Source organism: Triticum aestivum, chromosome 5B, assembly GCF_018294505.1.
Source record: "Triticum aestivum cultivar Chinese Spring chromosome 5B, IWGSC CS RefSeq v2.1, whole genome shotgun sequence".
In the NCBI taxonomy this organism is placed as follows: Eukaryota; Viridiplantae; Streptophyta; class Magnoliopsida; order Poales; family Poaceae; genus Triticum; species Triticum aestivum.
The window spans coordinates 61,905,648-61,928,919 of NC_057807.1; the positions used below are offsets into that span (position 1 = coordinate 61,905,648).

The following is a 23,272-nucleotide window of genomic DNA, read 5'->3' on the forward strand; positions in this document are numbered from 1 at the left end:
ATCATGAATTAACTACTACTTCCTCATGAGCTAAAGCAGAGGCACAAAAATAAAAGATTTTGAACATTTAAGGATAACACATAAATTCTGTACTTTAGGAGGTGGCAGTGGAATACCACGAATAGGAAGGTATGGTGGACTCATATGGAGGGTATTGGCTTAAGGGTATGGATGCACAAGCATAATTCCGCTTAGTACAGGATCAGGCTAGCAAAGGTTTTGAGAGAACACACAATTGATGATGACTAAGATGCAAAACAATATAAAGCATGAACATTAAAATAGCATAACACATCAAGTTGTCTTCCTTGTCAACATAACACTTCAAGCATAACAACATAAAGGTTTTTGGCTATGTCGATACTTTAAGAAAATCATGCTTGTTGTTATGACCAAAGTTATGCTTGCCAAGATTAAATAAAGTTTTCACAGCCATACCTGATATAAGGTCAATACTCCCCATAAGAATCATCATGTAAAATCGATTGCGTGAAGGGAATACCGGGTGTAGCAAAGGAACCAATAGACTTCTCATTAATATTCCATCATAGACGACTCCACACTCACGGATACACTCTCCACCGAAGGAGTGATAGACCTCAATGCACACACCTATTTCATATAATAACCTCCCTAGACATGATACGACTCTACTTGACTCTAAAAGACAAAAAGGTAAAGATAAAGATACCGGGCACTCCCCCAAGCTTGGAACAAGCCAAGGGAATGCCGTTACCCAAAGAGATTTCACTCCTCGTCCTTGTTGGTGTTGATCACGCTGTTCTCGACGAAACGCTTCCACGGAAGGGGTTCTCCAGTCTCATATGAGAAGTTTGTCTCCTGAATCCTGCATGCAGCACCCATACTCATGCGCATAAACCTTAGTTCATACTCACAATTCTGGTTATGTAGATCATAAATTTGCCCTTGGAGCTCTTTGATTCTTTCTTCAGATGTGGTGATGCTTTCCCACATCTCCTTCATCTCCTTCAGGAAGTAGGCCTTCAGCTCGTTGATGATGTCAAAGTTAGCTTCAACACCACGCTCGATCATCTTCTTGTACTTGAAAACTTCTTGCTCCACTTCTTCCAGCCTGGCCTGGATGCTCCCCTCCTTGATCGGTCCCTTCAGATCTTCTTGATGAAGGACACCGTCCTCCATCCGAACAACCTGAGGGTGCTTCTTCACCTCAGCGAGGTAAGGGTTGATGACGTTGACGACGAACGTGTCCTTGGGGGAACTTGGAGAAGCCATGGCACCTAAATTCAGCTGAAAGATTTCCTGGCAGAAACAGATCGAAAAGAAAACACACGAAATCGCGAGATACCTTGCCGGAACAACCCGGGCAAATATATAGCAAAAAATTTTGTACAGAAAGGAAGGTAAAAAGCTAAAGCGGGGTCGGAGGCGGACTCCTGGGAGTCCAGGCGGCCTCCCGGCGCGGCCAGGAGGTAGGGCGCGCCAGGGGGGCGCCTGGACCCCCTGGAGCTCGTCTCCGACTCCAATTAGGTTTGGAATTTTACTAATTTTGCAAAAACTCATAATACGAAACTTTTATGGCGGTTCGCGATGTTTCCTTACCGTAATACATACCTTTTCTTTATTCTACTTCTGCTGACGTCTGAAACAGGGCTGCAACATGTTCTTCGTGAGTTGTTGTGTATATCATGTTCACATCAACATTAACAGGATCTCCTGCTATGTAATGCTTAAGTCTCTGCCCATTCACAACTTGAGGGTTGGTGCCTTCAAAGTTGTTAATCTTAATCGCACCAGACCGATAGACTTCTTCAATATGAAATGGCCCTTCCCACCTGGAAAGTAGTTTGCCTGGAGAAAACCTGAAACGGGATCTAAACAACAAAACTTTATCACCAACATTAAATTCACGTTTCAGAATCCTCTTATCATGCCACTTCTTTACTTTTTCCTTGAACATTTTAGCGCTCTCGTAAGCTTCACTTCTCCATTCGTCTAGAGAAGTCAAGTTCATGAGACGCTTCTCACCAGCTAATTTTGGGTCAGCATTAAGCTCTCTAACAGCCCAGAAAGCTTTGTGCTCTAACTCTAACGGCAAATGGCAAGCCTTGCCATATACCATCTTATAGGGGGGACATGCCCATGGGGTTTTTGTAAGCAGTTTTGTATGCCCACAAAGCATCTCCTAACTTATTTGACCAGTCCTTTCTATTTCTGTTTACTGTCTTCTGCAATATCAGCTTAATCTCCCTATTGGTGAGCTCAACTTGCCCACTAGTTTGAGGATGATAAGGTGAAGCAATTCTATGATTGACATCGTATTTGGCTAAAGCTTTTCTAAAAGCTCCGTGCGTGAAGTGTGATCCTCCATCAGTCATGAGATACCTGGGTACACCAAACCTAGGAAAAATTACATCCTTAAGCATTTTCAAAGATGTCTTGTGATCAGCACTTTCAGTGGGGATTGCTTCAACCCACTTGGTCACATAATCAACAGCTACTAAAATGTGAGTGTACTTGTGCGAAGAAGGAAAAGGACCCATAAAATCAAAACCCCAACAATCAAAAGGTTCAATCACTAGAGAGTAATTCATAGGCATCTCATTCCTTCTACTAATGTTACCAACTCTCTGACATTTATCGCAGGCTAAAACATAATTTCTAGCATCCTTAAAGAGAGTAGGCCAATAAAAACCTGATTGAAGAACCTTATGTGCGGTCCTTTCACCGGCATGATGTCCTCCATAGGGACTATCATGACACCGTTTGAGAATGTCCTTCTGCTCATGTTCCGGTATGCATCTTCTCACGATCCCGTCGGGACCTTCTTTGAAAAGATGTGGGTCATCCCAGAAGTAGTGCCTCAAATCATGAAAGAACTTCTTCCTTTGCTGAAATGTTAAACCTGGAGGCAAATACTTTGCAACAATAAAATTAGCATAATCTGCATACCAAGGATCGGAAAGAGCTTGTACTTTTACAACGGGCAAGTTGCTCGTCTGGAAAACTATCGTTGACTGGGATGGTATCATGCGGTATATCTTCCATCCTTGAAAGATTATCCGCCACCGGATTGTCTTCTCCTTTCCTATCAACAATCTGCAAATCAAATTCTTGAAGAAGGAGTACCCATCTGATAAGCCTTGGCTTGGCATCCTTCTTCGTCATAAGGTACTTAATGGCAGCATGATCAGTATGAATAATAACTTTGGAATCAACAATATACTGCCTAAACTTATCACAAGCAAACACTACAGCTAAGAATTCCTTCTCAGTAGTAGCATAATTCCTTTGAGCACTATCAAGGGTTTTACTAGCATAATGTATAACATTCAATTTTTTATCAACTCTTTGTCCTAAAACAGCTCCAACAACAAAATCACTTGCATCACACATAATCTCAAAAGGTAAATTCCAGTCAGGTGGTTGTACTATAGGAGCAGTTATTAAAGCTTTCTTAAGGACTTCAAAAGCTTCCTTACAATTCTCATCAAATACAAAAGGAACGTCCTTCTAGAGAAGATTAGTGAGGGGTCTCGCGGTCTTAGAAAAGTCTTTAATAAATCTTCTATAAAAACCAGCATGACCAAGAAAACTGCGAATACCTTTGATGTCCCTTGGATAGGGCATCCTTTCAATTGCTTCGATCTTGGCCTTGTCCACCTCAATTCCCTTTTCAGAAATCTTGTGACCAAGAACAATTCCTTCATTAACCATGAAGTGGCACTTCTCCCAATTGAGTACCAAATTCGTCTCCTCACATCTCTGCAAAACTTTATTAAGGTTGTGGAGACAATGGTCAAAAGAAGTTCCATAGACAGAGAAATCGTCCATGAAGACTTCCATAATCTCCCCACAGAAACCATGAAAGATAGCAGACATACACCTTTGAAAAGTAGCAGGGGCATTACATAAACCAAAAGGCATACGCCTGTAAGCATAAGTACCAAAGGGACAAGTAAAAGTGGTCTTCTCTTGATCAACAGTATTAACATGAATTTGAGAGAAGCCAGAATAACCATCGAGATAACAAAAGTGGGTATTTTTGGATAACCTTTCTAACATTTGGTCAATGAACGGCAACGGGTAGTGATCCTTCCTGGTGGCCTTGTTCAGCTTCCTGTAATCAATACACATTCTATATCCAATAATAATCCTTTGAGGTATTAGTTCATTCTTATCATTAGGAACCACAGTTGTACCTCCTTTCTTAGGAACACAATGTACCGGGCTTACCCACTTACTATCAGCTATAGGGTAGATAATACCTGCGGCTAGAAGCTTGGGAATCTCAGTTCTTACAACCTCCATCATCTTCGGGTTCAACCGTCGTTGATGATCAACAACTGGTTTAGCATCAGGCTCAAGGTTGATAGTATGTTGACAGATAAATGGGCTAATCCCCTTAAGGTCATCAAGAGTATAGCCAATTGCTCCTCGGTGTTTGCGAAGTACTTCCAATAGTCACTCTTCTTCATATCCTGAAAGGTTAGAATTGATAATAACAGGATATACTTTCTTTTCATCTAAATAAGCATACTTCAGCATATCGGGAAGAGGTTTAAGATCGAACACCGGGTCTTCTTTTGGTTTTGATAAAATTCCCAAAGGTTCAACCGGAAGGTTGTGCTTCAGGATAGCAGGTTGCCTCAAGAATATTTCATCTAGTTCGTTTCTTTCCTGCATATGCAAATCATTCTCGTGGTCCTCCATATATTGCTGCAAAGGATCATTAGGGGGAATAGCAATAGAAGCAATACTTTCGATAATTTTATCATCACTAGGTAAATCAGTACCACGAGGCTGCTTAGAGAACTTAGAAAAATTAAATTCATATGGCTCACCATTGAATTCAACAAAAACTTTACCTTTCTTGCAATCTATTATAGCTCCACAAGTTCTAAGAAAAGGTCTACCAAAAATAATAGGACAGAAATTGTCCCTCGCTGTACCAAGTACCAGAAAGTCGGTAGGGTATTTTACCTTTCCACATAGGACTTCAACGTCCCTCACAATTCTGATAGGAGAGATAGTTATTCTATTTGCAAGATGAATGGTAACATCGACTTCTTCAAGTTCACAAGGGGAAATCTCACTGATGATCTCTTTATAAAATGAATAGGGGATAGCACTTGCACTTGATCCCAAATCGCATAGCCCATAATAATTGTGATCTCCTATTTTAACAGATACCACTGGTGTACCTGAAATTGGGCCTTTATTCTTGGCTGTGACAAGGTTAGTGGAAACAGCACAAAAATTTATATTGGAATCCAAAACATCATTTGTAACAAGGTCCTTAATCAATGCAACTTGAGGATCGACCCTGATCTGGTCCTCAGGCTCATCAGTTCTTCTCTCACTTTTATTTATTACGCCTGTCACAAGAGAGTGCTCCCTGATCCTTGTAGGAAAAGGAGGCTTTTCATATATAATTGCAGGCAAAATAGGGTCAGCAACATGAATATCAACAGGTAGCTCTTTAAAAGGTTCATGATGCTGGTCTCTTGTCCTTTTAAAAGAATCAACGTGAGAGGCAAAATTCTTATAGAAATCAATCATTAGATGGGAATCAAGACCAATCTTAGAGCAAAAAGTATTGAAGTAATCAGATTTCACATAGCTCTCAACATAATCATGTTCATAATTTATAGCGGGTTCAATACCTTTATCAATTTCCCAATCTTCGGTGTTCCTCTGGATCCTTTCAATGAGATCCCACCTTTCCTCAACACTCTTTGTCTGAAATACCCCACTAGAGGAGGCATCCAGCAGCTCCTTATCCTGACGAGAAAGCCTGGCATAAAAATTTGTAAGTATAATTTCTTTGGGAAGCTTATGAATAGGGCATTTGAGCATTAGGGACTTCAATCTCCCCCAAGCTTGAGCAATGCTTTCTCCGTCACGAGACCTAAAGTTATAGATATAGTTCCTGTCTCGATGAATTTCATGAAGAGGATAAAACTTAGTATAAAAGAGAGACATAAGCTCTTGCCAGTCAAGCAAGTGTGAGTTATCGAGAAGCCTATACCAATCTGAAGCTTTATCTTTAAGTGATACGGCAAACAATTTCCTCATGACAAACTCCCTCGATACACCTGCAAGCTTAAATAATGAACATAGTTGTGACAGATATAACAAGTGTTCACCGGGATGTCTGTCTCCTGCATAACGATTAGTCAAAACGTAATCGATAATACCAGTTGGTATTTTATAGGGCACAATTTCAGTAAGGGGAGGAGCAACCACCACAGGTGTGGGGTGCTTTCCCGCAAGCAACGATCCAATAACACGGTTGTCCATAAGGACAAAGAGTAGCAATAGCAAAAATATAAATAAAACAGAAATAAAGAACTTCCTTACCAGTTTCACTTTACCAATAGCGTTACGCTCCCCGGCAACGGCGCCAGAAAACGGTACTTGATGACCCACAACCGTAAGGGATCTATTGCAGCGTTTTCGATAAGTAAGAGTGTCGAACCCAACGAGGAGCAGAAGGTATTGGTAAGCGATTCTGAGCAAGAAATTACTGCAAGCACTGAAAGATAACTTTTTAGGGGTTTTCTTGATATAAGCGACAGGAAAGTAAAAGTAAGCAAAATAAAAGGTGCTGAGAGTGACAAGTGGCCCAATCCTTTGTAAGCAAAGGAGAGGCCTAGCAACTGAACTTATAGGGACTAAAGCGTTCCTGAGGACACACGGGAAATAGTCATGTGCTTTCGCCATATTCCGTATCGATACTATGTTATGTGTTGATAAGTGTTGAGTGGGTGGATCTATGCTAGTACACTCTCTAGACTAAGATGAGTGCACTCTTATGATTAAACACCTTGCAAGCATCCGCAAATACAAGATAGAAATTAAGGCAAAAGCCTAACCATAGCAATACGATCGATGATCCATTGTTCCCTTGTGCAAAAGCGTGCGAACCGGGGTTCAGGTTTCTGTCACTCCGGCAACCCACCGTAAGCATTCTTTGTACACAATGTATTCCCCTAGGTCCTTAATAAGGCGAAGTGTTGAGTGTTTGACTCACACAACACCACTAGTAGAATGACAACACAACTTAAGTATCAAACAACACATATTACTTCAACAGCATATGACTACTAACATCAAGACCTTCCCCATGTCCTCAAGAACTAAGGTAACTACTCACAAGACATAAAAGAGATCATGATCAGTGGGGATAAATGGATGATAAACAATCTGAACATAATAATATTTCTCCAACAAAACTCAATAGCATTCACCACAAAGTAGTAATCAACACCGATAGAGTAGAGAGGATGTGAGATGAGATTTGGATGAAGATGGAGATGGTGCTAGTGTTGGGGATGATGTTGATGATGATCTCGATGATGCCCGTGATGATGGTGATGACGATGGCGACGATCTCCCCTTCCGGGAGGTGATCTCCCCGGCGGAATCTGCCCGCCGGAGATGGCTTTTCTCCTCTGTATGTTTCCGCCACGGAGCGGCGGCGGAACTCCGTGAAAACTCTCTCCCTAGGGTTTTTGGATAACGGAGAGTATATAGGTAAAAGGGGGCAGCCGAAGGTGGGCCAGGGCCTCCAGGCGGCCTCCCGGCGCGGCCAAGGGGGGGGGGGCGCCCACAGGGCGCCTGGACGCCCTGTGGCCCCCCTCTAGTTGCCCTTTTGCATGTCTTTGTGATTCGTCCGGAAAATACCCTCCGTCGATTTTCAGGTAATTTGGAGGTATTCTTCTTCAGCAACTCAGCGCCCACTTTTTACCGCTGAATCCTGCGTCTGCTGCTTCGGCACCGGAAAGTTGCAAACTGTGTAAAATAGGCCAAAACAACATAAGAACATCATCGTAATGTGAAATATATCAATGAATAAGGATAAATTATGATACAAAATAGTGATGCATTTTGGACGTATCAGCAGCTCTTTATCATAAAACACAATGAAACTTCTTCTCTTATTTTTTTTTCTTATGGAAAAGGAATTTATAGGCTTGAGATTAGGGTCAGCGGAGCCATGTGGGCCTCACAAGGCATCAGGGCGCGCCTAGGGGGGGGGGTCGCACCCTATTGCCTTGTGGGCAACTGGTGGCCCCCTCCAGTGGATGTTCGCTCTAGTATTTTGTATATATTCCATAAATAATCTTCAAAAAGTTTCATCCAATTCTGAGAACTTTTATTTCTGCACAAAAACAACACCATGGTAGTTCTGCTCAAAATAGTGTTAGTTCGGGATAGTTTCATTCAAATCATGCAAATTAGAGTCCAAAACAAGAGCAAAAGTGTTTGGAAAAGTAGATATGACGGAGACGTATCACTGCCGTGTGTGTTTGAAATTGGACCGTTGGACACATGTCAGTTGTCCACTGACCTAGGGTCATCTCGGACATATCATGTCGGGTTGCCTCCTGGCTATAAATAGCACACCTCTCCACCATAAGTTGGTGGCTGCTTTGAGTTTGTGCATGGCTTTTGTCGTTTGAGAGCAACCCATCTCTAAAGTCTTTGAGAGAAAATCCTTGCGATGATGAAAGTGCAACTATCCCTGGGTGATTTTGTTAATTCCTAACAACATATAGCTCATTGAGCTAACATTATTCCAAGATTAATATTTCAGGAAAAGCTCAATGAATGGCATAGCATGGATGAGGAAAGTGGATCCCTCAAAATTCTAAGGACAAAAAGTTTGGCTCAAGCTTGAAGCTCAAGACTCTACATTTTATATTTTAGTGATCCAAGATCACATTGAGTCTATAGGAAAAGCCAATACTATCAAGGAGGGATGAGGTGTTTCTTAATGGCTTGCTTGCTCAAAATGCTTAGTGATATGCTCCAAAATCCTCAACTACCTTCCCACATCCACATATGACCTAAACCAAAAGTCAAACTCGGCCCCACCGATTCTTTCTATCCAGCGCCACCGAGTTTCAAATGTCATAGCCACTGCCACAAACCCTAGGCAAATTGGTCTCACCGATAGGGATCTCGGTCTCACCGAGATGGGATTGTAATCTCTCTGTTTCCCTTCGTAATGTTTCGGTCTTACCGAGACGAGCAATCGGTCCCACCGAGATTGCAATGTAAACTCTTTGTTTCCCTTTTATAACATTTCGGTCTCACCGAGATGAGCGAATCGGTCCCATCGAGTTTACCTGACCAACTCTCTGGTTAGCTTATTACCAAAATCGGTCCCACCGAGTTTGTGTAATTGGTCGCACCGAGATTACGTTATGCCCTAACCCTAACCATATTGGTCCTACCGAGTTGCATCTCAGTCCCACCGAAAATCCTAACGGTCACTAGGTTTGCTGAATCAGTCCGACCGAGTTTAACTATTCGGTCCCACCGAGTTTGGCTAATCGTGTGTAACGGTTAGATTTTGTGTGGAGGCTATATATACCCCTCCACCCACTCTTCATTCGTGGAGAGAGCCATCAGAACATACCTACACTTCCAATACACATTTTCTGAAACAGAACCACCTACACTTGTGTTGAGCTCAAGATATTCCATTCCAACCATATGAATCTTGATCCTTCCCCAAGTTGCTTTGCACTCAAATCTTCTTTCCACCAAATACAAATCCTATGAGAGAGAGTTGAGTGTTGGGGAGACTATCATTTGAAGCACAAGAGCAAGGAGTTCATCATCAACTCACCATTTGTTACTTCTTGGAGAGTGGTGTCTCCTAGATTGGCTAGGTGTCACTTGGGAGCCTCCAACAAGATTGTGGAGTTGAACTAAGGAGTTTGTAAGGGCAAGGAGATCACCTACTTCGTGAAGATCTACCGCTAGTGAGGCAAGTCCTTCGTGGGCGATGGCCGTGATGGAATAGGCAAGGTTGCTTCTTCGTGGACCCTTCGTGGGTGGAGCCCTCTGTGGACTCGCGCAACCGTTACCCTCCGTGGGTTGAAGTCTCCATCAACATGGATGTACGATAGCACCACCTATCGGAACCACGACAAAAACATCTGTGTCTCCAATTGCGTTTGAATCCTCCAAACCCTTCCCTTTACATTCTTGCAAGTTGCATGCTTTACTTTCCGCTGCTCATATACTCTTTTGCATGCTTGCTTGAATTGTGTTGAGATTGCTTGACTTGTGCTAAGATAGCTAAAATCTGCCAAGAACTAAAATTGGGAAAAGGCTAGATTTTTATTTGGTCAAGTAGTCTAATCACCCCCCCTCTAGACATACTTTCGATCCCACAAGTGGTATCAGAGCTTTGGTCTCCATTTGCTTTGATTTCCATAGCTTTTGGTGGTCATAGCCTTGGTTTCACAACCTAGGAGAGTATGGCGTCTAGCGAGGGAAATTATCACCGTAGAGGTCCTTACTTTGATGGTACTAATTTTGCTAGTTGGAAGCATAAGATGAAAATGCATATTCTTGGACATAACCCCGCCGTTTGGGCTATTGTGTGTATTGGCTTGCAAGGTGAATTCTTTGATGGGAAAGAACCAAACGGTGAAGCTACCGCGGACGAGTTGAAGATGCTGCAATACAACGCTCAAGCTTGTGATATTCTCTTCAACGGATTGTGCCCCGAAGAATTCAACAAAATCAGCCGTCTTGAGAATGCAAAGGAAATTTGGGATACCTTGATTGATATGCACGAACGTACCGACTATGTCAAGGAATCCAAATTGGATGTGCTTCAAAGTCAACTTGACAAGTTCAAAATGAAGGATGGTGAAGGCGTTGCTGAAATGTACTCTAGGCTTGCTCTCATCACAAACGAGATTGACGGCTTAGGGAGTGAAGAGATGACCGATAGGTTCATCATCAAGAAGATCCTAAGAGCCTTGGATGGAAAATATGATACCGTGTGCACATTGATCCAAATGATGCCCAATTACAAAGATCTCAAGCCAACGGAGGTCAATGGAAGAATTGTTGCTCATGAAATGTCACTCAAGGATAAAGAGGAACTTCACAACAAATCAAGTGGTGCCTACAAAGCCTCATGTGAAGCCCCCACGTCATTAAGTGAGAAACAAAACTTCAATGAAGAATTGAGCTTAATGGTGAAGAACTTCAACAAGTTCTACAAGAGTAGAAGCAAAGAGAGAAGCTCCAAGTCAAGGTCCTACAATGACAAAAGATCTTCTAGTCGAGAGCGAAACTGCTATAATTGTGGAAGGCCTGGACACTATTCCAACAAGTGTACGACCCCCTACAAGAGAAGAGAAGATTCTCCCAAGAGAAGAGGTAGAAGAGAAGAATCACCATCTAGAGAAAGAAGGAGTAGAGATGATCGTTATGAACGAAGACCCTCACGGAGAAGCAAGGATTCGGAAAGAAAGGACAAGTCATCAAGGAGCTACACAAAACGAAGACATCAAGCTCATGTTGGTGAATGGGTATCCGGCTCCGACTCCGACAACCACTCCGAGAGAAGCTATCACTCCGACTCCGAATATACTCAAGATGAAGGTGTTGCCGGTCTAGCACTTATGACAACCAACTCCTACGACATATTTGACTCACCAAATGAAGGAGTTGGAACATGCTTCATGGCTAAAGGCCCAAAGGTATCACACCCCGAGTATGCTGATTTCAATAGTGATGAAGATGACTTGTTAGGTGATGATGATTTACTTGTTGACAACTCTAGTGATGAATACTATGATGAAACGTCAATTAATCATGCTAATCAAGATAAAACGAATGACAATGATAAGGAGAAGATTGAGTCTCTAACTAAAGAACTAAACACTCTTAAGTTAGCTCATGAAACTATCTTAGGAGATCATCGAGAACTTTTAAGGACTCATGAGAAATTACGCTTTGAAAAGCTCAACCTTGAGCAAGAGCATGAGTTCTCAAAAGCAATCAATGATGATCTTCGTAAGAAAAGTTCTTCTTACATTGCCAAGCGTTTACTCTTATCCACTTACATGCCTCAAGTCAAGTCTAGTAACAAGAACAAGAAAGATTCTTCCTCTAGTAGTAACAATAATCATGCTAAATCCAATATTGTTGCTTCTAGTAGTTCTCTTGATTCCACTAATGATTCTCTTAGCCAAGTTACACTTGAGCAAGAAAATAGCTTATTGAAGGGAATTATAGAGAAAGGTGTGTACAAAAGCCTTGCCGGAAGTAAGCAAATCGAGGAAATTGTACGCAAGCAAGGAAGGCACCGGAAGAATCAAGGTGTTGGTTTTGAACGAAAGTTCAATGCCAATGGAGTTGAGTGGGAAGAAGATCAATACCCCAAGACGAAGTTTGTTCCTCAACAAGAGAAGTATGATCCTACTTCTTTCAAAGAGACACAAGCTCAAGATGATCTTCCACCACAAGACCACAAGCAAAAAGGCAAGGACAAGCTTCAAGAGGAAATTGATGCATTTGAAGAAGCTCCTAAGGCCTTGGTCAAGTGGGTTCCCAAGACTACATCAAGTTCCACTTCATCAAGTACAACTACAACTCCGAGGATTCCCATCAAGATGGTGTGGACCCCGAAGAAGAAGAACTAGAGAGTTCTTGAGGGTGACTCTGCCAACATACTTCACTCTTATCATCTTGGCAAGAACAAGTGCAATCAACTTCCACATCTTGCACTAGTTCAAGGAGTCACAAACCCTCTTGTTGGTAAGACAAGGGACGAGGTAACCTAAAAGCTTTCATAGACATCATCTTGTGTGTGCATCACTCTATGTCTATGGATATTCTTGTGTTGTTCCTTGTGGGACTAACCCGTGTAGGTATTGAAAGTGCAACTCACTCCAATGGATAGCTCCAAATGATCTACATCAACATTGGGCATCCACATCTTCAACATCTACATGAAGTCATCATCGACAAAACCCAAGGTTAGTTCATCCCTCTTAGGGGGGATCTCACATCTAGGGGAGCTTTACTCTAAGAATTGAGCTAAAGCAACTCTAATAGTGTGAACACAACAATGCTTTATGTAAAAGTGGTAACCCCACTTGTGCTTAAACGATGAGTATGACCTATGATCAAATGTTCTCATTTGACTCCTAAGTCAATATACTCATATATAGATGACCTAGTCATCGCCAATTGTTTGATAGATGCTAGAATTGGTTATGCATGCTTTGCCACATATTTCAATTGCCATTTTATTGTGTGAGCATGTTGATTGCATATTTTACTCATTCGAGGACATCCACTTGTTGTATTGATTGATTGGTTTTCTTTTCTTTTGCCAAGTGGATGGACAAGAATGCCTAAGAACCCTCTCTAGCTATCTATGCTTTTCTCGTCTCAAACTCTATTCATGCTACATCACAAAATTTGATCAAGTCGGATTCGAACCACTCTGTGTGAGGAGCACTCGGAGTCCCCGATTCGTCATAGACTTAAACTTCCAAAACTTCTTTGTGCGTTTCGGTCTGACCGATTCATCCATTTTGGTCATACCGAGATCACTAAGTCGATCTAGGTTTTCAATCTCGGTGCAACCGATTTGAACCTTTCGGTCACATCGAGTTTCAGTAACTGCTTGCAGTTATGAATCTCGGTGCCACCGAGTTGTTTCACTCGGTCACACCAATAGGGTCGGACTATATATATCCACGGGCAAAATTTTGGAAATTTCTCCGAAGTCTTTTCGCCCGCGCTTAGCCCGCTCTGCCTCCAGGGTCTCCGGATCATCCTCCTCGTCGCCAGTTGCCTCCTGCCGCTGGTCTCCACCGCCGTCAACGGAAATCATTCCCGCCGTTGCCGCTGTAGCAAGTTCATCGCTGAACTAGGGTATGAACTTGATCACTGTGCTATCCTCAATCTGATTCCTAGCACATTGTGTTTGCCATGAATCTTGCCACGATTGAAACAATCTTATCCAGTCAAAACACTCCGTGGATTAGAGTTGAATTGAAAATTTAGGGTTAGGTTTCCGCCGAAACCATCTCGGACCATCCGAGTTGTGGAACTCGGTACCACCGATTCGGCTCAGGCCATTGCACATGAGATTCTCGGTCTGACCGAGAATTGAAAATAGGTGTGACTGAGTTTAGGACTTTGTGAAACCCTAGCAGTCTCGGTGCCACCGAACTGTGACTCGGTCTGACCGAGTTCACTCGTTTTGGGTCCAACAGCTGCTTCGGTATCACCGAGTTTACAAATCGGTTGATCCGAAATGCTTTCTGAGGAAAACTAAAACTAAGTTTTTGATTCATTCTTTTGCAAAAACCTCTGTATTTTGTGATGCTTATCCACTCTACCTCATCTATAATCTATTCATAGGGACAGTTGTCAGTGTTTGCATCATGTCTGATCAGAGTGGCAGTCAGAACAAGTCAGAGGAGCAGGTTCACATGAGTGAGGGAACTAGTCCCTCTAGCAGCTCAGATGATGGAAGCAGGAGCACTCCCAGCAACTTGCCGAAAGCTGCCACCAGAACAAGGAAGAAGAGAACTTCAGAGTCTGAGGATGAAGACTATGTGGCAGTTGAGGATGATGCCACATCAAAGAAGAAAGTGCTGAAAAAGAATATGGCTCAGCTACAGCCACAAAGCCAGGTATGCAGAAGAAGGCACCTGCAAGGAGAGTTCCCAATTCCAAACCTAGGAAGGTTGCCACTAGAGAAACCATAAAGTTTACCATTGAGTCAGAAAAGGAAGCTAGAGGCCAAGATAAGAAGAAAAAGAGAGTCAGAACCACTACTGCCAGAGTTCTTGGGAAACCCTCTATGAGGAGAGATTTTGAAGAGGAAGAGGAAGAGGAAGAAGAGGTTGCTGCACCAGCACCTAAGGCCCAGAAGCTTATGGGTGATGCTACCAGGACAGGGGCTGCATCATCAAAACCAAAGAAGCACCCAAAGCTGCCTCCAAGCCCAAGACTACACCAAAGAGGAATACAAGAAACATATCTGCTGCTAAGAAGAACAAGGCCCCAGTGCCTAAGACTGTTGCTGAAGAAGAAGATGAAGAGCATGTTCTGAGAAAATTGAAGCCAAAAATTCCAGACCATAATGATGCTCATCCTGTGGCTGAGAACATGAAGTTCAGGAGAGACTCAGGACTGAGGAAATGGAGAGAGACAGACCCATATGCTACAAGAAGAAGAACTGTTGTGGATTACAGGTTCCACACCAAGGAACAGCAAGATTTCTATGAGACAGTGCTGCTTGACAAGAAACCTATAGTGTGTGACATGAGATGGGTCGACTGGACCTACATGAAGGAGAATGAGGAATACTATCCTGGTGTGTATGACAGTTTCAAGGCTTTGTGGAGTTGATGAGTTTGTGGCTCAAAAGCTCACTAACTGGAATGATGAACTTATCATGTAATTCTACTCCACGGCTCATTTCTACCCAGATGGAAGAATTGTCTGGATGTCTGAAGGCACTAGATACCAGTCTACAGTTGCAGAATGGACTCAGTTGATCAATGCCCTAGAAGAGCAAGAAGATGACTTGGATGTCTATGCCAAGAAGAAGAAGGATCACAACTCCATGGCCAGCATGTACAAGGAAATTCCAGATGCAGACCTTGAGACTCACCAGTTTGGGTCAGTGAAACATTTGCTGTCAGGACTGCCTACTATCAATTGGATACTAAGGCATACACTTCTGCCCAAGTCTGGAGATCATAGGATGATCAGAGGCCACTCCATAAATCTGCTACATATATTTGATGTGCCACAAAATTTCAAGGTCATGAGTCTCATTGTTGAAACTATCAAGAGGACTGCTGCAGACCAGAAGAGAAGCTGTGGATATGCCCCACAGATCCAGGAGTTGATTAACTCAAAGATGGGCACTGGCACATACTTGTTGGACAAGGAACACTTGGCCATCTATCCAGATTTTGAGGACAACCAAGTGGTTATGAATGAAGATGAGCCATCCTCAGTACAAGCACAAGCCAAGAGGGAGAAGGCAAAGACAGAAAAAGCAGCAAAGATGCCAACCCAGGAGGAGGCATCTCAGTATCTTCTAAAAAGCAAGCAAGATCAGCTTGGCTACTTGATTTCATCCACTCTAAGGATAGAGAAAGGACTGGCCACCCTGAATCGAAACCAGGAGAGCTTGGAAAGGATCATGGAGCAGAAGTTTTATGACATGGATGTGAAGGTAACTGAGATCCAGTCTGTTGTGGAGCAACTTCAGGATGACATGCAGGAGAGGAAGGGCAAGACAACATCTGAGGCATTTGCCAGAGTGCCTAGAGTTCAGAGGTCAACTGCAGTACCAGTACCAGACACTAGAGCCACTTCATCTGCACCAGCTACAGCTTCAGTGCCACCAGCTCCAGCACCTACCCCAGCAGCTCCATCTACTTCGACTGAAGCCTTCGTTCTTGGAGTTATCCGGACACCACCACCTGAAGACCAATCTTGAGAGACGTTTTAGTGCTATGCATTTTCTATGAACTTTTTGGTAACTTGTTGCCAAAGGGGGAGAAAAATGTATAGATCATAGGCTTTGAGAGAGAGTTGCTTTTTATTCTCTCTTGCTTTGGTGGTTGAACTTTATTTGCTTGTTTGAGATACTTGGATGATCATGTGTGTTTGATCATATGCTACATTAATGCTTGTTGGATGATACTATCATTTAATCCCTATTTGATCATTCACTTTGCTTGGTGATGAGTGCATGTATTTAATTCTTATCATTTTGAGCGCTCCACCAAGATGTATGTGACATGGAAGAGTAACCCATTATCCTAACTCATTGTGCATTTGAAGTCCAAAGCAAATCTTAAGATATGCACAAATTTAGGGGGAGCTCTTGCTTTTCACATACTTCTCAAAGCGACAATATCTTTCACTCTTATTATCATTTGTCGAAGCTTTGATCTATATGTTGTCATCAATTACCAAAAAGGGGGAGATTGAAAGTGCAACTATCCCTGGGTGGTTTTGGTAATTCCTAACAACATATAGCTCATTGAGCTAACATTATTCCAAGATTAATATTTCAGGAAAAGCTCAATGAATGGCATGGCATGGATGAGGAAAGTGGATCCCTCAAAATTCTAAGGACAAAAAGTTTGGCTCAAGCTTGAAGCTCAAGACTCTACATTTTATATTTTAGTGATCCAAGATCACATTGAGTCTATAGGAAAAGCCAATACTATCAAGGAGGGATGAGGTGTTGCTTAATGGCTTGCTTGCTCAAAGTGCTTAGTGATATGCTCCAAAATCCTCAACTACCTTCCCACATCCACATATGACCTAAACCAAAAGTCAAACTCGGCCCCACCGATTCTTTCTATCCGGCGCCACCGAGTTTCAAATGTCATAGCCACTGCCACAAACCCTAGGCAAATCGGTCTCACCGATAGGGATCTCGGTCTCACCGAGATGGGATTGTAATCTCTCTGTTTCCCTTCGTAACGTTTCGGTCTTACCGAGATGAGCGATCGGTCCCATCGAGATTGCAATGTAAACTCTTTGTTTCCCTTTTGTAACATTTCGGTCTCACCGAGATGAGCGAATCGGTCCCACCGAGTTTACCTGACCAACTCTCTGGTTAGCTTATTACCAAAATCGGTCCCACCGAGTTTGTGTAATCGGTCACACCGAGATTACGTTATGCCCTAACCCTAACCATATCGGTCCTACCGAGTTGCATCTCAGTCCCACCGAAAATCCTAACGGTCACTAGGTTTGCTGAATCGGTCCGACCGAGTTTAACTATTTGGTCCCACCGAGTTTGGCTAATCGTGTGTAACGGTTAGATTTTGTGTGGATGCTACATATACCCCTCCACCCACTCTTCATTCGTGGAGAGAGCCATCAGAACATACCTACACTTCCAATACACATTTTCTGAGAGAGAACCACCTACACTTGTGTTGAGCTCAAGATATTCCATTCCAACCATATGAATCTTGATCTCTAGCCTTCCCCAAGTTGCTTTCCACTCAAATCTTCTTTCCACCAAATCCAAATCCTGTGAGAGAGAGTTGAGTGTTGGGGAGACTATCATTTGAAGCACAAGAGCAAGGAGTTCATCATCAACACACCATTTGTTACTTCTTGGAGAGTGGTGTCTCCTAGATTGGCTAGGTGTCACTTGGGAGCCTCCGACAAGATTGTGGAGTTGAACCAAGGAGTTTGTAAGGGCAAGGAGATCGCCTACTTCATGAAGATCTACCGCTAGTGAGGCAAGTCCTTCGTGGGCGATGGTCGTGATGGAATAGACAAGGTTGCTTCTTCGTGGACCCTTCGTGGGTGGAGCCCTCCGTGGACTCGCGCAACCGTTACCCTCCGTGGGTTGAAGTCTCCATCAACGTGGATGTACGATAGCACCACCTATCAGAACCACGACAAAAACATCTGTGTCTCCAATTGCGTTTGAATCCTCCAAACCCTTCCCTTTACATTCTTGCAAGTTACATGCTTTACTTTCCGCTGCTCATATACTCTTTTGCATGCTTGCTTGAATTGTGTGGAGATTGCTTGACTTGTGCTAAGATAGCTAAAATCTGCCAAGAACTAAAATTGGGAAAAGGCTAGATTTTTATTTGGCCAAGTAGTCTAATCACCCCCCCCCCCTCTAGACATACTTTCGATCCTACAGATGACAAAACCCAAAACACCCAGAGCCCAAAGAGTTTTGAGCATCACTGAAGTCGTTCTGTTCTGCGTGAACTAAAGTCATTGTGGATTGTCGGTGAACGAAGTCTGTGAAGGTTTGAAGTCTACCTTGAAGACTTACCTGAGTGATTGGACAAGATCTGTGGGTTTTAGCTCAAGGGGAATAAGGTGAGACGTGGTCTTCCGAGTTTAATCTCAGCCTCCCTAACCAGACGTACAGTTGTCACAAGAACTAGAACTGGTCTAACAAATCAGTTGTCTTCACCAAGCAACTGGTTCTATCACCTCACTCCTTTACTTCTTTACTTAGTGTTTAGTTTCGAGAAGTCATTGCATGATCGTTTTGTTTGAAAACATGGTGTGAAAACATTCCCTCTGATTACATCTTTGTCGTCACATTATCTTCCTAAACTACTCTGTTCTACCTAGTTGTTTGTCTTCGCATCTCACTTCCATTCTGTGTCTTCGAAGACATTGCCTGCCTTGAAGGCTTTTATAAGAATCGCCTATTCACCCCCCCCCTCCTCTAGTCGATAACTAGCACTTTCACTTCCACGTCATCCTCTTTTGCTGGCCATCCAGAGTGTTAAAACTCTCGCTGCCTTCCCGAGTTAGATTTCTTGCGGCTGGGCTCATGCTTATGTTTTCTACCAAAGGCCCATCACTCTTCCTTCCTTCTCCAAGCGAGCGTTCTCCTTTCCCGACGATTCACCTTCAGATCGCCACCCCTTCCCATCTTCTCCGGCAATGATTTCCCCGGGAGGATCCTCTATCGCAGCCTCACGTTTTCTCCTTGGCAAACCCATCTCACTCTTCTCCATCTCCATTAAATCCCACTAATTAGTTGCAATTGAAATGAATTAATATTCTTCTCTTTCCATGTCGTGGTAACTGACGCAATTTGATCTCCCCTTTAAGTAGCTCTGCTATTGTGTTCCATTCATCTGCACAACTATGTGCTTGCACCCCTACTCAAGACTGACTGGTTTCTGCCTCGAATAGTCAACGACCTTGATGGGACGAACTCGAAGGCTCTGTTGTCTGACACCCATCACCTGGTGGTACGTTGCATCCCCTCCCTATAATAGGTTCTCCCTGTCCACGCAACCTCCTTCTGGCGGCGGCCGTTGATGTTGCTCCCACACACACACACACACACACACACACACACACACACACATATATATATATATATGAGACAAATTTTTCCTACTACCGGGTGTAGTTACACCCATTTTTATTTTGTACGTTTTAGGTAGTATCTACCATACCGGAGTGTATGTATGCGTAGTATGTAGTATGTAAGAATGTTTAGGTAGTATATATACTATTTTTTAGGTAGTATGTAGTATATTTTTAGCATACTTTTTTTACGTACAAATATGTACGTATTTTCACAAATATGATAAAAACATGGGCTCACATGCAATTTTTTCACATAACTCGCTTTGGAGTATCTTAGATATAGTATATGAACATACTAAAAATGATAAAGTAGTATATATACTACCACATAGTAGTATATGAGAAATGGGTGTAGCTACACCCGGTAGTAGGATGCATTTTCCCTATATATATATATATATATATATATATATATATATATATATATATATATATATATATATATATATATATATATGGTATATAATGAAGAGGAGAGAGAAGATAGCCTACAGGCTACAGGTCTGATTCTTAAATCATGTGATTTTCCTTATACATGGTGCCCCAACAGAAAAAAAAATAGGTGCCCCTTAGTTGCAGCTATGTCATAGTATCCTTCGAAAGAATACATGCTATTATTTGCTACACTGGAACACATGAGATGTTAGGACGAATCTACTTAGATACATTTCGCCATTATCTTTCATTTTTTTTAGAAAAGGAGGAATCACCCCCGGCCTCTGCATCTGGCTGATGCATGCGGCCATATTATTTATTATTCACAAAGACCTTACAAAGTAATACAACAGTATGCCCGAGGCCACCATCTAGACGACACCTGCCGCTACTTCTATCCCCTTGATGAAGGTGTGCCGAATGTCCGGGCCAAATACCAAACAGACATCGCACGAAAGCCTAACATCTAACGTCGGATGCCCCATCCAAGCCACATAGGCGGGACCATTATCTTTCATGTTAGTATTCCATGTAATATTAATTTCATATTATTTTCCAATATTTTCAATAATGTGCTTCTAGTATGGAGGCAAGTCCTCTGGATGTAAGGTTATAACCATGGTTCTCGCAAAAAGGTTCTCTCGCTGAGTGTGCAATTACGCCACCCCGGATGGTGGAGCCGGCTTTCGGGTCGTTTCCTTGACATAAAAAGCAATGCCTTCGGGCTTCTTTTTAATGGCTGAGTTTTCTTTTTTCACAATTTTCCAGTAAAAATGATTTTGCCTTTGTATACATATTTTATATTTTCACATTTGAGATGTAATTTTGTTTTCCATCCAGCGTTGGCATATCATCTAGTTCCTACAGTGCTGACTTCAGCCGACTGAAACTCCGAGTTTTAATCCACTAAGTCCTAACTACTTTCTATGTAAACTAATATAAGATAGATCATTTAGATCACTACATTAGTGATTTAAAAGATTTTATATTAATCTACAAAGGGAGTACTTCTTTATTTTATACTTGCCTTGTAAAGAGTGGGGCCCAGCAAAACGGGGTGTGCTGAGCGAAACAAAAACAGAGACAAACAAGGGATGATGATCAGCCAAATTCAGGTTGACAACGAAAGTTCCAAATTACACCAGTGACTATCGAAAATCATCTTGATCGAAGGGAAGCACATGGCAAACTTAACCAGATAAATTAGTCACCAATAAAGGAACCACACGTAGGAGCCGACCGATCGAGTTGCCGCCGGGTCCTCACCGAGCGCCACACTAGATTCTTCAGCAACCTAAACAGCGACGATGGGAAGAAGCGCCAGGAGCAGTAGCGTGTAACGAACGCTGGAGGTGGCGCAGCTCCGGCCGCTCCCAGCGGTGAAGAAGTAGTAGTACCCGCTGGGGCTCCCTCCCTTGGCCTGCGGCTGCGGCACGGCCGCTGGAGATGGCTGAGTCGTCATAGAGCGCGGAGGCGACGGCGAGGAGTAGCCGCTGCCATCGCCGCCCGCCGCCGGCGGCGGCGGCGGCGTGGTACATACCGTCGGGCACGTCCCGCACTTGCTGACGCACAGCACGTTTGTGTCCGGCGATGTCTGGGCGTCCGCCATGGCAGCCTCGCCGTAGAAGGACACCATGATCGCAGGGATCAGCACCGCGAGCCATAGTGACCTTTCCATCTCCATTGCTACTGTGGAGACATACAACGGGATGCGTTTATCTGTGAGTGAGATGTCTCTTGAACACTTGCGCGGAGGTGGGTGGTATATAGGCAGAGCCAACCCAGACTGCAACTGTATACGAGCGCCGAGCTGCTTGTAGCTCAAGCTCAAAGGGAATATGAGCTGCAGGGAAGGTTGGTTGTAAAGGAAGATGCTCCTTAGCGGTGAAGGGTTGGAGATTCTCCCCCAACGGTCCATATCCAAAATTCGATGGCTCGTACCCGGTTAAAATAAATTAGAGAAGTTTTTTTTTTTGGCAAAGAAAAAAAATATTAGAGAAGGAGCGGGCTCCTCAAATGCCCTCTATACATCTGGATGGACGGTCCTCTCACTGATTGGTCACAAAATTGCGACCCAATCGACCCCCTCAAACCGGCACTATTTATTTGGGCAAACTGGCATCCCTCGTATCCAATCCATATCTGGGGATGATATAGGGAGGTCCGGACGTGCCCGTGCGCGTTTGCCATGTCGTATCATACAGACCAGACTCACCTCAGTTTCCACCAATTTGACCAGATCTACCAAATTGACTATCCTCCTTAGACGTTCATCCTCCATTTCCCATGTTCGAGCCGCCGCCGTCCTCCACCCTTGCTCCCCATCCACGCCGCCGTAGATGCCGTCGCCGAGTACTCTTCGTCCCCCACCGCCAGCATGGATGATGCCTCGGCGGAGTCTGTTCCAGTCCTGTCCGTGGCAGCCAGCTGCATGGTGGAGAATGTCGCCCCGAGGGAGCATCGCACCCGCCAGCACGAGCAGGATGATGCGGCGAAGAAAGTTGCAGTCACGGAGGTGGTCAAAATCGACGTGGATGTGTCCCCTCCGTTGCGGCCGGCCACCCTGCGACGTGGATGTTAGGGAAATTTCGAAAATGTTTGTTTTTCTAAATATATTGACATTTGTGAAAATGAGAACATAATTTGTTTGGGTAGTTTCATAAAATGTTTGTTTTGAAAAAATTGTTTGCTTATTCAACAAATGTTTCCGCTTTCATAATTTGTTCACAAATTCAATAAAATTCATGTGTTCATAATTTGTTCGCAAATTTATAAAATATTCAGGAAAATTTCATAAAATAGTCGTGTTTCAAACAAATGTTCATAAGCTGCTGTCTAAATTTTGCCGTTGCCTTGCATTTCTTTACGTAGCGCGTTGCAGTTATACCACTAGGGTCAGCCGGTCGTACTGGCTAGGTGCGCCGTCCTCTATACCATAGGGCGTGAGTTTGATTCACATCTGGGACGTCTTTTTTGTTGATTTTTTACAGCGCCTACCGTAAAATGGGCCGGCCCAAGTCACTTGTCCCCCGGTGCGAACCATCGACAGTTTGCCGCAAAATGCGGCAAATAGGAGGTCCCCTGATTTTCCTCCAATGAATCTAAGCGTTTCACTTGGGCTGTAAAGTCGATTAAAATTTTGCACAGGCCTATTAACATCAGATCGGTT

At 43.3% G+C, this 23,272-nt stretch overlaps 1 protein-coding gene across 1 annotated transcript; it reads right to left on the reverse strand.

Moving 5' to 3' along the window:
- Positions 1–21,201: 21,201 nt before the first annotated feature.
- Positions 21,202–21,856, reverse strand: LOC123115676 (uncharacterized). The gene has a single exon (XM_044536786.1). The coding sequence runs from the start codon at positions 21,785–21,787 to the stop codon at positions 21,398–21,400; it is 390 nt and encodes a 129-aa protein (XP_044392721.1). The 5' UTR covers positions 21,788–21,856; the 3' UTR covers positions 21,202–21,397.
- Between the last annotated feature and the right edge of the window lie 1,416 nt (positions 21,857–23,272).

Bases quoted from the DNA above. Each gene is read 5' to 3' on its own strand.
- LOC123115676 (XM_044536786.1), bottom strand. From the start codon at position 21,787: ATGGAGATGGAAAGGTCACTATGGCTCGCGGTGCTGATCCCTGCGATC.